This window comes from Rhincodon typus, chromosome 25 (assembly GCF_021869965.1).
Source record: "Rhincodon typus isolate 14 chromosome 25, sRhiTyp1.1, whole genome shotgun sequence".
NCBI classification, from domain to species: Eukaryota; Metazoa; Chordata; class Chondrichthyes; order Orectolobiformes; family Rhincodontidae; genus Rhincodon; species Rhincodon typus.
The window spans coordinates 3,728,562-3,741,633 of NC_063356.1; the positions used below are offsets into that span (position 1 = coordinate 3,728,562).

General features: G+C 46.1%; 1 protein-coding gene across 1 annotated transcript in view; it reads right to left on the reverse strand.

Moving 5' to 3' along the window:
- Nucleotides 1-1,284: 1,284 nt before the first annotated feature.
- LOC109922644 (protein phosphatase 1H-like) overlaps nucleotides 1,285-13,072 on the reverse strand; it is a 31,042-nt gene continuing 19,254 nt past the window's right edge. The window contains exons 7-9 of the mRNA XM_048611801.1: nucleotides 12,135-12,242; nucleotides 9,026-9,177; nucleotides 1,285-3,401 (exon numbers count right to left, since the gene is read on the reverse strand). Of these exons, the coding sequence (XP_048467758.1) occupies nucleotides 3,263-3,401; nucleotides 9,026-9,177; nucleotides 12,135-12,242 (399 nt within the window). The 3' untranslated portion in view covers nucleotides 1,285-3,262. The remainder of the gene's footprint in view (nucleotides 3,402-9,025; nucleotides 9,178-12,134; nucleotides 12,243-13,072) is intronic.

Below are 13,072 nucleotides of genomic sequence, written 5' to 3' on the forward strand. Positions count from 1 at the left end.
TCCTCCAGCTCAACACTGTGTTATCTCTTTTTGACAAGGATGTTGCTAGGGTTGGAGGGTTTGAGCTACAGGGAGAGGCTGAATAGGCTGGGGCTATTTTCGCTGGAGCATCTGAGGCTGACGGGTGACCTTATAGAGGTTTATAAAATCATGAGGGGCATGGATAGGGTAAATAGCCAAGGTCTTTTCCCCAGGGTAGGGGAGTCCAAAACTAGAGGGCAAAGGTTTAAGGTGAGAGGGGGAAGATTTAAAAGGGACCTGAGGGGCAACTTTTTCACACAGAGGGTGGTGCGTGTATGGAATGAGAGGCTAGAGGAAGTGGTGGAGGTTGGTACAATTACAACATTTAAAAGGCATCTGGGTGGGTACATGAATAGGAAGGGTTTAGAGGAATATGGGTGAAATGCTGGCAAATGGGACAAGATTAATTTAGGATATCTGGTCAGCATGGACAAGTTGGACCGAAGGGACTGTTTCCGTGCTGTATATCTCTGTGACTCTAAGAACAAAGCAAAGACATTCTGGTGAACTTTTGTGAAACACCAGTTCACCCTGAACTGGGATACAGTGTTCAACTCTGGGCTGTACTTTGGTAAGAAGGTGAAGACTGGAGAGAGGTTACAGCGAGGATGTGGGGAGAATGACCTCAGGGTTGAGGGGCCTCTGGAACGTGGATAGATTGAAGAAGCAGGGATTATTCTCATTGAACAAAGAAAGACCAAGAGGTGATCAGATAGCGGCTTCCAAAATCATGAGAATGCTGGAAGACGAGACTCAGGGAAACGGTTCCCATTGGTGGAAGGATCAAGAACCAGAGACCACTGATTTAAAATGAAAGGGCTCTTAGCAACATAAGGAAACACGTCAGAGATTGGTTATGGTCTAGAATGGGCTGACAGTGTGATGGAGGAAGGGTCATTCAATTGAAACAAAATAAATTCAGGGCCAGAGCGGTCACATTATCAAAATTGCTCTTGCAGAGAGCTAGCACAGACACAATAAGCCTAATGGCCTTGTTCTGGGCTGCAACATGTTTACAATTATCACAAATCTCAGATGTGAAGGACTATCTACATTCTAAGTGAGCTTGCCTGCATTTGCCTGTTTTGTTTTCTTCTGTTTGCAGATTCTTCCGGAGTAGTACCAGGTTTGAGGGGCTGAATGGCCTCCTCCTGGTCCTATGTCTGATAACCCACATGTAGTCACTGAAAGCACCTTCCAATGGCAGATTTCACCCCGATTCCTCTCAGATCCCTTTCACAGCAACTGGTGCACTCAACAGAATGGTGTTGTGGCTCTTTATTCTTGTTAATGAACTGTACAATTTACAATACTCCATCAGTAACAGGGACTCACCTCGCAGACTGAAAACAAACATACCAGCTCGGGGCTTGGAACAGAAACTGATGGGATGGAGAGTGGAATTTATTTTCTGTGGGTACTGTACAGGGCTCTATCTAAACACCAATGAATCGAAACATCCTTCCTCTTTCCACAGAAATCTTCAGAAAATGAATTAGTTCTTGTGAAAAAATAAAGAAGTTGCTGCCAACACACTAGGCCTGTTCTTCAAGGAGGCTTCAGCCAAAGAACTGCTCCCATCCAGCTCCGAATAATGGTAACACTCACACAGACAAGGAATGGCTGGGACTGAAGTTCAAACGTGGCGAAGAAATAATTCAAAAGACCTTTGAATAATCATTATCACTTAAACAAAACCAGAATTTGCTGGTAAACGCAGCAGATCTGGCAGCATCTGTGGAGAGAGAGACACAATTAATGTTTTGAGTCCAGAGACCTTTGTTCAGAACTGGGAGAACAAACAAATAAATTGACATTGAATGTCATGCTCCGAAATATTGGCTCTGAAGGAAAGTCACTGTTGAAACGTTAACGTTTCTCTCTCCACAGATGCTGCCGGACTTGCTGAGTTTCTCCAGCACTTCCTGTGTTTGTTTCGGATTTCCACGGTTTTTTGTTGTATTTAAATTAAATGTTGCTCTGGGATGGAGATACTGACTGTCTGTAGTAGGATGAATTTAATGAATAACCAGCTTGCAAAGTGGATTAAAATGATTAAGAGATTTTTTTTTGAAATGGATAGCAGGGTTGCCAATTTTAGTTACCAATGTTCCTGGGGATTTTAGCATGTGTGACCCAATTCTAACTTGCCCTTACTGCCCTTTCCCATCTATTCAAAATTTTGAATAACGTTTTCTGTCTCTTTCACCAGTGTTAGATTCTCTTTTAAACTGGGATTACCAGCTGCCAAATCCTAGAGGTGCCTGCTGAGTTATAGAGTCATAGAGATATACAGCACGGAAACAGACCCTTCGTTCCAACCAGTCCATGCCATGCACGTTCCCAAGCTAAGCTAGTTCCACCTGCCTGCGTTTAGCCATATCCCTCCAAATCGTCCCTATTCACATACTTATCCAAATATTTTTTAAACGTTGATCCTACTGCCCAATCTACAGCATTTTCACATTTACAGAACATTTAGTTTCCCGTTTTTACATGTTTCAAATATATATCTTTCTCAAAGGCTGGAAACCAGAGATTACTAAAAGAAGAGAGCGAGTTTGACATTTGAGCATTTGCTCAGATCAGGCTGATCGCCCACCGAAGCATCGCACTCGCTGGACGTGGCGGGTGTGAAACAGTCTGCAAACTGGGTTCTGCTGCAAGGGGCTGTGGACAGCCCCCAAAGGGTGTCAGCTGTGGTCAAGCGGAAAGCAAGTGCTCACAGTTGGAGGGCCCCGCTCACCCGACTCGAACACTGTCAGGGTAGTGCTGAGGGAGTGCTGCGTTGTTGCAGATGCTGCCTTTTAGATGAAATGTTAAAATGGGGCCTGTCTGCTGTCTCAGAATGGGCGGGGGGTGGGGGAACACTTTTAAAAACCATCAGGGGAGCTTGTCCACGTCTCCTGGTTAAACATTCATCCTTCGACCAACATCACAATAAAAAATGAAGCTGTTATTTCGAGCACTGCTTTATGGTGGGGGGCAGCCCTGCCTCTAACAGGACAGGATTCACTCCCTTTCAGAAAATATCTCATTGGCCCTATGGCACCCCGAGGTTCTGAAAGGTGCTATAGAAACACAAATAATTCTTCGGTGATGCTTCTGCTGGGAAGGATTATATTTTGAGGTGCCAGGGGAAGCCAATTGAAAAAAGGGGGCAATGGGTAACTGAAGGGACAGGGTTACACTCGGTGACGAGTCTTTAGAGAGCTCCAGGGTGACTGTGTCCTCCAGCTGGTCACGTATGGCCATAAAGTGGAATAACAAAGACCGAGATGTCATCGCCCGAGCCCAGCCGGTCATTGGAGAGTCGCCAGCCATGACTCTTCAGGATCCCCCGGGATCTCATCACCAGGTCCCGGGCAGCGAGGGTGAACCTGTGGGGGTGGGGGTGGGAGAGAGGGAGAGAGAGAGAGAGAGGGGGGGCATTGGGAGGGAGAAAGGGCAGGGTTGGGAGAGAGAGAGAGAGAAAAAGAGAGGGCGGTTGGGGGAGAGGGAGAGAGAGAGAGAGGGTTGAGAGAGAGAGGGTTGGGAGAGAGAGAGAGAGAGCGCAGACAGAGACAGAGAGACAGAGAGGGAGGTGAAGAGGGAGGTGAAGAGGGAGGTGAAGAGGGAGAGGGAGGTGAAGAGGAAGAGGGAGAGAGAGAGAGAGAAAGAGAGATGGGGAGGGAGTGGGAGGAAGACAGTAGGGGAAGAAAGTGAGAGCACAGGAGAGAGCGAGAGAATGAACAGCGTGTAAATTATAATGTACAACACAAAAACAGCCCATTCAGCCCAACTATCATGTTCTTTCCCTATACTCCACCAGGTGGGATCAGTTACCTGGACAGCTGGTTTGTAATGCAGATTGATAGCAATAGCGTGGGTTCAGTCCCTGCACCAGCTGAAGTTACCACAAAGGACTCTCCTTCTCAACCTCACCCCTCGCTTGAGGTGTGGTGACCCTCAAGTTAAACCAACCCCAGTTACCTCTCTCTCTCTCTAATGAGAGGGCAGCCCCATGGTCTGCTAACAGTGTGGTGACTCTACCTTTCACTGCACACAAATCTCTCAATCCATCTCTCAAAATAACTGATCTCTCCTGTGCTCATCTAGTTTGCTTTGCAAAGCACCTAAAGTATCGCTCAACTCTCCATCATAGCTCAATTTCTGCATTAAACAACTGCCCATCCTCTGCTGTAAATCACTCTGGGGTGACATTTTATCTGCTCTTTCTTTAAGGGGGTGTGGGGGTTGATGTCAAGGCCAGTATGTGCTGTTCATCTCTAATTGCCCTTGATTGGAGTGTCTTGCTAGGGCCATTTCATGGGGCAGTTAAAAATCAACCACATTGCTATGGGTCTGGTGTCACATGTAGACCAGACCAGGTAAGAGTGGCAGATTTCCTTCCCTAAAGGGCATTAGTGAACAAGATCAGTTTTTAATGAAGTGAATTATAACTTCATGGTCACCAACATTGAGACAAACTTTCAATTCCACAAACTTTTGATTCACTAAATTTGAATTCCACTAGTGGCTTTGATGGAGAGTTGAGCGATACATTAGGTGCTTTGCAAAGCAATGTAGATAAGCACAGGAGAGATCAGTTATTTTGAGAGATGGCCTGGTAGGTCCTGAACCCACGTTTCCATTTACCTACACCCTCTCAGTTATTCATCCTGGGTCACTACGTGTAAAAAGAAATAAAAAGTTTGATGGCCTAGTGATATTATCACTGGACTATTAATCCAGAGACACAGATAGTGTCCTGGGGACCTGAGTTTGAATCTCGCCATGGCAGATGGTGGAATTTGAATTCAATAAAATATCTGGAATTAGCATCTAGTGATGACTGTGAATCCATTAGCAATTGTCGGAAAAATCCATCTCGTTCACTAATGTCTTTTAGGGAAGGAAACTGCTATCCTTACCTGGTCTGGCCTACATGTGACTCCAGACCCACAGCAATGTGGTTGACTCTTAACTGCCCTCTGGGCAATTAGGGATGGGCAATAAATGCTGCCTAACCAGTGATGCCCTCATCCCGTGAATGAATAAAGAAAAAAAAAGCCAAAAAACATTAGTCCTAATCATAAAGAGAGACGACTGGTCTAACCAGCGGGTCATCATACCTCAGACAAGGGCACAGGTTGAAAAGATGGGACCTCCATGGTAACAGCTGATGTGAGAATTGATGCCACACTGTTACATACATTAAAAATAACAGGATAACTAGGGAGAAGGTAGGACTACAAGGATGAAGGAGAGAACTTGTGCTTGGAGGCAGAGAATGTGGGTGAGATCCTAAATGAGTACTTTGCATCAGTATTCAACCAGGAGAAGGATATGGAGGATAGTGAGCTTTGTGTGGAGCATATTAATATGCTCGGGCATTTTGAGATCAGGAAAGAAGTGGTGTTGGATTTCTTGAAGAGCATTACTGTGGATAAGACCCCAGGGCCCGATGGTATCTACCCAAGGTTATTGAGAGAGGCAAGAGAGGAGATTGCTGGGGCTTTGACCAAGACCTTTGTATCCTCATTAGCCACAGGAGATGTCCTGGAGGAATGGTGAGTAGCTAATGTTGTTCCTCTGTTCAAGAAGGAAAATGGGGTAATTCAGGAAATTATAGACCCGCGAGTCTCACACCGGTAGTTGGGAAGCTATCGGAGAGAATTCCTAGGGATAGGATTTATGCGTATTTGGAAAAAGTATGGCCCAATTATGGATAGTCACCATGACTTTGTGCACAGCAGGGTATGTCATGATTGAATGTTTCAAGGCAGTGACAAAGGTGATCGATGAAGGTAGAGCAGTGGATGTTGTCTACATGGATTTTAATAAGGCTTTCGACAAGGTCCCTCATGGTAGGCTCACCCAGAAGATTAAGATACATGGGATCCACAGTAACGTAGTCACAGTGATTCAGAATTGGCTTACCTACAGAAGGCAGAGGGTAGTGGTGGAAGGGTGTTTTTCAGCCTGGAGGGCCATGACTAGTGTGTTCCGCAGGGTTCCATACTGGGACTTCAGCTGTTTGTGTTTTGTATAAATTAGTTGGATGAACATGTAGATGGGTGGGCTAGTAAGTTTGCAGATGATGAAAAGATTGATGGAGTTGTGGACAGTGCAAAAGTTTGTCAAAGGATACAGCGAGATATAGATGAGTTATAGATATGGGTGGAGAAATGGCAGATGGAGTTTAATCCGGGTAAGTGTGAGGTGCTGCACTTTGGGAGAACAAATGTTAAGGAAAAATATACAGTTAATGACAGGGCCCCAAACAGCATTGATGTACGGAGGGATCTTGGGGCTCAAGTCCATAGCTCCCTGAAAGTGGCCACGCAAGTAGATAGGGTGGTAAAGAAGGCGTATGGCATACTTGCCTTTATTGGTTGGGGAGTTGGGTACAAGAGTGACAGCTTCATAAGACTGGTTAGGCCGCACTTAGAATATCACATTCAATTCTGGTCACCACTTTACAGGAAGGATAGTGAGGCTTTGGAGAGGGTACAGAAGAGGTTTTCCAGGATGCTGCCTGGATTAGAGGGTATGAGCTGTAAGGAGAGGGTAGAAAAACTCAGGTTGTTTTCTCTGAAGCAGCAGAGGCTGAGGGGACGCTTGAAAGAAGTCTATAAATTTAAGAGATGCATAGATAGGGGTGACATTCAGAATCTTTTTTCCAAAGATGAAATGTTTAATACAAGGGGGTATGCATTTAAGGTGAGAGGGGCACAGAGTGTGGTAGGAGTCTGGTGCATGCTGCTGGGGTGATGGTGGAGGCAGATACCATAGGGAGATTTAAGGGACTTTTAGATAAGCACATGAATATGTAACGAATGGAGGGACATGGACCAAGGACAGGCAGAAGGATTAGTTTAATTTGGCATCATGTTCAGCACAATATCGTGGTCAAAGGGACCATTCCTGTGCTGCACTATTCTATGTTCTACGTTGCTGTCAATCTGCATTGCAAACCAGTCAACTGAGCTAACCAACCACCATTATGCAGTATTATGCTATCATATCCCACAAAGGACACAACAGGTGCTACGTAAATGCAAGCCTCTCTTTCTCCAGCAGAATTAAGACATTGTTCCGATGAACAGAGACAGCGTTAATCCATTAGATCGATGTTGCTGCACTGTACCTCCCCCACTCCTCCTGTTTGATCTGTGAAGGTGGTGGGACCAGATTCACCAGCTGCTGGATATGGGTAAGGCTATATTAAAACTAAGCAGAGGCCAATTGGAACTAATTGGATCGTTCTTCAAAAGAGCCAGCACAGTCAGGGTGGGCCAAACGGCCTTGTCCCATGCGGTGGAAGCCTGGAATTTAATTGCTTGACAGACGCTGTGGAGCGGAACACCCCAATAGGACCTCCCCGGGTGTCTTTGTGAGTATTTAAGGTTAAAGTATAAAAGGTGGGTAAATGCAGTGAAACAGTGATTCAATCCAATGGAGGAGCAGCTTGTCTTTAAAGAATTTTTGTAATGGATGTGGGCATCACTGGCAAGGCTGGCATTTGTTCCTTGTCCCTGATCGCCTTGGGCCTGAGTGGCTATCCAGGCTATCATACAGGGCAGTTACGAGCCAACCACATCACTCTGGGTGTGAGTCACATGTAGGCCAGACCAGGTAAGGGTGGCAAATTTCTTTTCTCCAACAGTGGACTGTGGTTACACAGCCACCCTAAGGCTAGCTTGCAATGTTTTTCTTAAATCTGTCATGGGGGGAGTGAAACCCATGTTCCCAGACCGTGGGGCTCTGGAATACTATCGGGACGATCAATGTCCCACCATCTCCCTCCCCACAATGACCTCCTGCTGAGTTGCAAGGGTCAAAACAAACAGAACATTAAACGAGACAACAAGGTGCAGGGCTGGATGAACACAGCAGGCCAAGCAGCATCATAGGAGCAGAGAGGCTGACGTTTCGGGCCTAGACCCTACATTAAACGGCTAAGTTCTGAGGTCAGAGCACAAGGCCATTTCTGAGAAAACTTCTTCCCATTCCTCAATACAAAACAGAGTAGTGGATGGACATCAGACTCATCAACGAAAACCAAGTGGGAAGCAATCCCGTTCTTTAGGTAAAACATCAAACCATGGCCCTGCCTCTCTTCCTAGCGGGATGTCAACAAATCCATGGCAATATGGGAAGTAGAATAGGGAGATTTCCCTGGCATCCTGGAGTCAATATTCATATCGCAATCAATAACAGCAAGGTAGCATCGCTAAGCTAATCTGGCCAGGAAGTCACTTCAACTTGTGGGATCTTGCTGTGTACAGACCAGCTGCCATGTTTCCTAAAACAGTGACTGCACTTCTAAACCTTCCTTGGCCAGGATGTGTTGAGGTTGTGAAAGGCACTACACAAGTGGACATCTGTCAATTCTTTCCGACTGTGATGGAATACTCCCCACTTGCCTGGATGGGTGCAGCCCCCACAACGTGCAAGAAGCTTGACACCATCCAGGATAAACAGCCCGCTTGACTGGCACCACATCCACAAACATCCACTCCCTCCACCACCGACGCTCAGTAGCAGCAGTGTGTACCATCTACAAGATGCACTGCAAATATTCACCAAAGATCCTCAGACAGTACCTTCCAAACACATGATCACTTCCATCTAGAAGGACAAGGGCAGCAGATACATGGGAACACCATCCCCTGCAAGTTCCCCTCCAAGCCACTCACCATCCTGACTTGGAAATATATCACCGTTCTTTCGCTGTCACTGGGTCAAAATCCTGGAATTCCCTCCCTGAGGGCATTGTGGGTCAACCCACAGCTGGTGGGCTGCAGCGGTTCAAGAAGGCAGCTCACCCCCACCTCCTCAAAGGCAACTAGGGACGGGCAATAAATGCTGGACCAGCCAGAGACACCCACATCCCTCAAGTGAAAACAAAATTTCTTTTTGGTTTTAGCAAGTGCTGCCTGGATTGCTGTGGTTTGGATAGGGACAGTGATCATTTAAGATTTCACGATAAAAAAGAAACCCAAACAATTCCACAAACCTGTTTGGATCGTCGGCGTCGCAGCTGGAGAGGACGCGAATGACCGTATCAGCTACCTCCCGGTTGGAGGTCACATCCCATAGTCCGTCTGTCCCCAGCACAATCACATCATCCACCCCATGCTCATACTTTGCAACATCGTACACTTTCACCTGCCGGATTATCAATAAAAGGCGGGTTGTTATCAAACGGACTCCTTAGACACGGCATCACTTACACTGACCCGAACCCTAATGTATTGCCAACACAAAACAAAGCAGGCTATTCAACCCATCAGATCCCTGCCAGCTCCACACACCTATTTCTCTTTAGGACAACAAAGGATGAGAGGTGACTTGATAGAGGTGTACAAAATGATCAGAGGTATAGATAGAGTGGACAGTTAAAGACTTTTTCCTAGGGTGGAGGGAGCTATTACGAGGGGGCACAGTTTTAAAGTGAGTGGAGGTAGACACAGGGGAGACGTCAGAGGTAGGTTCTTTACTCAGAGAGTGGTCGGGGCGTGGAATGCATTGCCGGAGAGGGTAGTGGAGTCGGCCTCATTAGGGGTATTTAAGTGGCTATTAGATAGGCATATGGATGCTAGTATAAGGTAGGAGTGGAGGTTAGATAGACCTTAGGATTAGGATAAAAGTTCGGCACAACATCGTGGGCCGAAGGGCCTGTACTGTACTGTTTCTATGTTCTATGTTCTCGCTTTCTACTCTGTCTCATCGAAACACAGAACTAAAGAATTGTTACGGTGCAGAAGCAAGGCCACAAGGGAAGGGCAAACCTGCTCATTCTATTACCCCAATCTCCTGGATTTTCCCCCATACCCCTGCGCACCAGGGAAACCACAAAGCTTTTATTCCTCTCGCCTACACATTTGTCTAACTTGCTTTTTAATGCACGTATCCTGTAATAATCCCAGGGTTACTAGCTCAGTGAGAAGCTTTGGGTGAAGGAGATTAGCAAGTTCAACGTGTGGCTCATTGGCTGGTGTGGGGATGGGGGATTGGCTTCAATTCGCGAGGCACACTCTTACGGGAAGAGGGAGCTATTTGGCTGGGACAGTCTTCACCTGATCAAATCTGGGACCAGCGCTCAGGCAAGCTGCATAACTAGGGCTTTAATCGAAATACTGGGGGAAGGGACCCGCAGAGGAGTGATTGACTCCATCTATACTTCTCACTGCCTCGGGAAAATAGCCAACATCAAAGACTCCTCTCACTCCGGTTATAATCTCTTCCAATGGGCAGAAGTTACAAAAGCTTAAATGCACATACCAACAGATTCAAGAACAACTTCTCCCCCACTGTTATTAGACTTCTGAATGGACCTCTCAAATTTTAAAATTAATGTTGATCTCACTCCCTGTGCACCTTGTCTGCAGCCGTAACATTGTATTCCTCGTTCTGTTCTATTACCGTAAAGCACTTTGTATGATGTGATCTGCCTGTACTGCGCGCAAAACAAAACTTTTTGCTGTACCTAGGTACGTGTGACAATGATAAATCAAATCAAGTATGTGGTAAAATTAATCTAAAAGGTATAAGGTGACAGAGTAAGAAAGCAACATGGGGAATGAGAAGCAGGCTGCAGTACCAATGAGCAAAGAATAGGAACACAAGAGGGCCCCAGAAAGACGGCCAGATAATTTGCTAAAAACACCAAATCCATCTGATTAAAAGCAACTCTTTCCCTGTAGCACCAAGCCTGAACAGTGGGGTCACCAACTAAAGCAGAAATTGCTGGAAAAGCTCAGCAGATCTGGCAGCATCTGCAGAGAGAAGTCAGAGATAATGTTTTAGATCCAGTGAACCTTCAGTGATCCTCAGAAGGGTCACTGGACCTGAAACATTATCTCTGGTTTCTCTCCACGATGCTGCCAGACCTGCTGAGTTTTTCCAGCAATTTCTTTTTTTTGTTTCTGATATATAGCATCCTCAGTTCTTCTGATTTTTTTTATTCTGAACAGTGGGGAGTTGAGGGTGGAAGGGAGGGCGGGGCACAGGATCAGGCCGGTTTTGAGACAGACCAACACACTCAGTGATTCAGCGCAGCCCAACTGAGGTGACGGGAATCACAGGGATAGAGGATGTCCCAGTAAAGCTGGCTGAAGCCTAGACATTTGAAGGTGAGAGGGGGATTGAAGATTATAGATGGGATCTGTGTGGGAAGAGTTACACATTTACACCCACGGGATAATTCTCACGTTTCTGAAGTTTCTAAACAAGACTGGTAGGGAGCAGCAGGAAGCCATTCAGCTCCTCAGGCCTGGCCCACCATTCATGAAGATCTAGGCCATGGTTTCTAATCCACTTTCCTGTCTTCCCTACACATGCCACCAAACCCCATAACCCTTCACTAAATTCCAACCCCCACTCACGCACCGGTGGTAAAATACTGGCTTGGAAAATAACTGACAAAAGACTAATCAATTCTGATCAACAAAGCTAACAGAACTCACTCCACAACTAATTCTCACTCTGTGTCTAAGCTCACTCCACACTAGTGTTGGATCATGCACTCAACAAATTCAAAGTCTCTCTACATCGACTGGAAATCCCCCTCAACTGGAAGCAAACTGTCCGGGTCCATAACGGCCTGATACAGCAACTGCTCTGCCCAGGACCATAAGAAACTACAGAAGGTGGTGTGCACAGCCCAGACCATCACGGAAGCCAACCTTCCATCCATGGACTCTATTTACACGGCTCACTGCCACGGAAAGGTGGCCAACATCATCAAAGACCCATCACACCCCGGTAATGATCTCCTACAACCTCTTGCGTCAGGCAGAAGATACAGAAGCCTGAACACACGAACCAGCAGGTTCAGGAACAACTTCTTCCTGGCTGCTATTAGACCGACGAACGGACTCTCGAGCCTCAAATAATGCTGATCTTGCTAATGCTGATCTCGCCTAATGCACGCCCTGTGCAATGCAACCTTAATGCCAAAGTCTTTTTGATCTGTACGTACTTACTCACTATGATCTGCCTGTAACACTTGTAAACAAAGCTCTTCACTGTACCTCGGTACACACGACAACAAATCAGTCAGTCATGGCTGTGTCCTACAGGAGAGGCTGGCATTTTGGATCAGCCCCTCTGCTGGCTCTTACCTCTGGGATGCAGGACAGGAACGGTTTGATGTGGATGTTGGAGCAATGCACCTTCAGATTGTGGTCACCCAGCCCTCGAGTCACCCCTATGGTCGCCATGACGCGGGCCTGCACGGGACAACGTCGTCAGGTTAACACCTCCACAAATTAGTTCGAGAGTCTGTGTTGAATCTGTTGCTGGTCCTTTGGTGTGCATGTGCACGAGTGTGTGTGTGTGTGCATGTGTGTGTATGTGCGTGTGTGTATGTATAGAGGAAGTATTACCTATTGGCATGTTCCCCAATACATGTGACTAGACAGTAGTTTGCATAAACTGGGTCTCATAATAACCTGATACATGTCCCACCGCCTACAACTAGTGCTGCCAGTTTCAGTGATCAAATCCCCAAACGTGGCAATCTGCCTCTGTGCAAGACCCAGCTGATACGTCGCACATCCTCCCACACTCCCAAAAAGGGGAAATTTTAAATCAAAAAATAACCACTTTGGCAAACTTTTCAAAGAAAGAATAAAAACCTTGTCAAAAAGTAATCTGGATGTTTTCTTTTGTTGTCAACAATACACATTGAAACTTAAGCTTAATGCAGCCCCCCAGAGAGGGCAGCTCAATGATACAAAAACTAGAATTGGATCAGCCGGAACTTTCCGTTGTTCTCAGTTTCCGCTTTTACTGGTGCATTTTATTGGCTTTATGACAGCGTTGTTCTCGTATGCATCTGTTTTAATTGGAGTCCACAGCTAAACTATTGGTCAGGTTTATTTACAAGTAAGATTACACATAATCAAAAATGCAAGCAAGGTGAGAAAATCACACACTTATTTTTTTAAAAAAACACATTTTCACCAGACAGCGCTCCTAAGATTGAGAGATAGTAAGAACTGCCAATGCTGGAGTCAGAGATAACACAGTGTGGAGCTGGAGGAACACAGCAGGACAG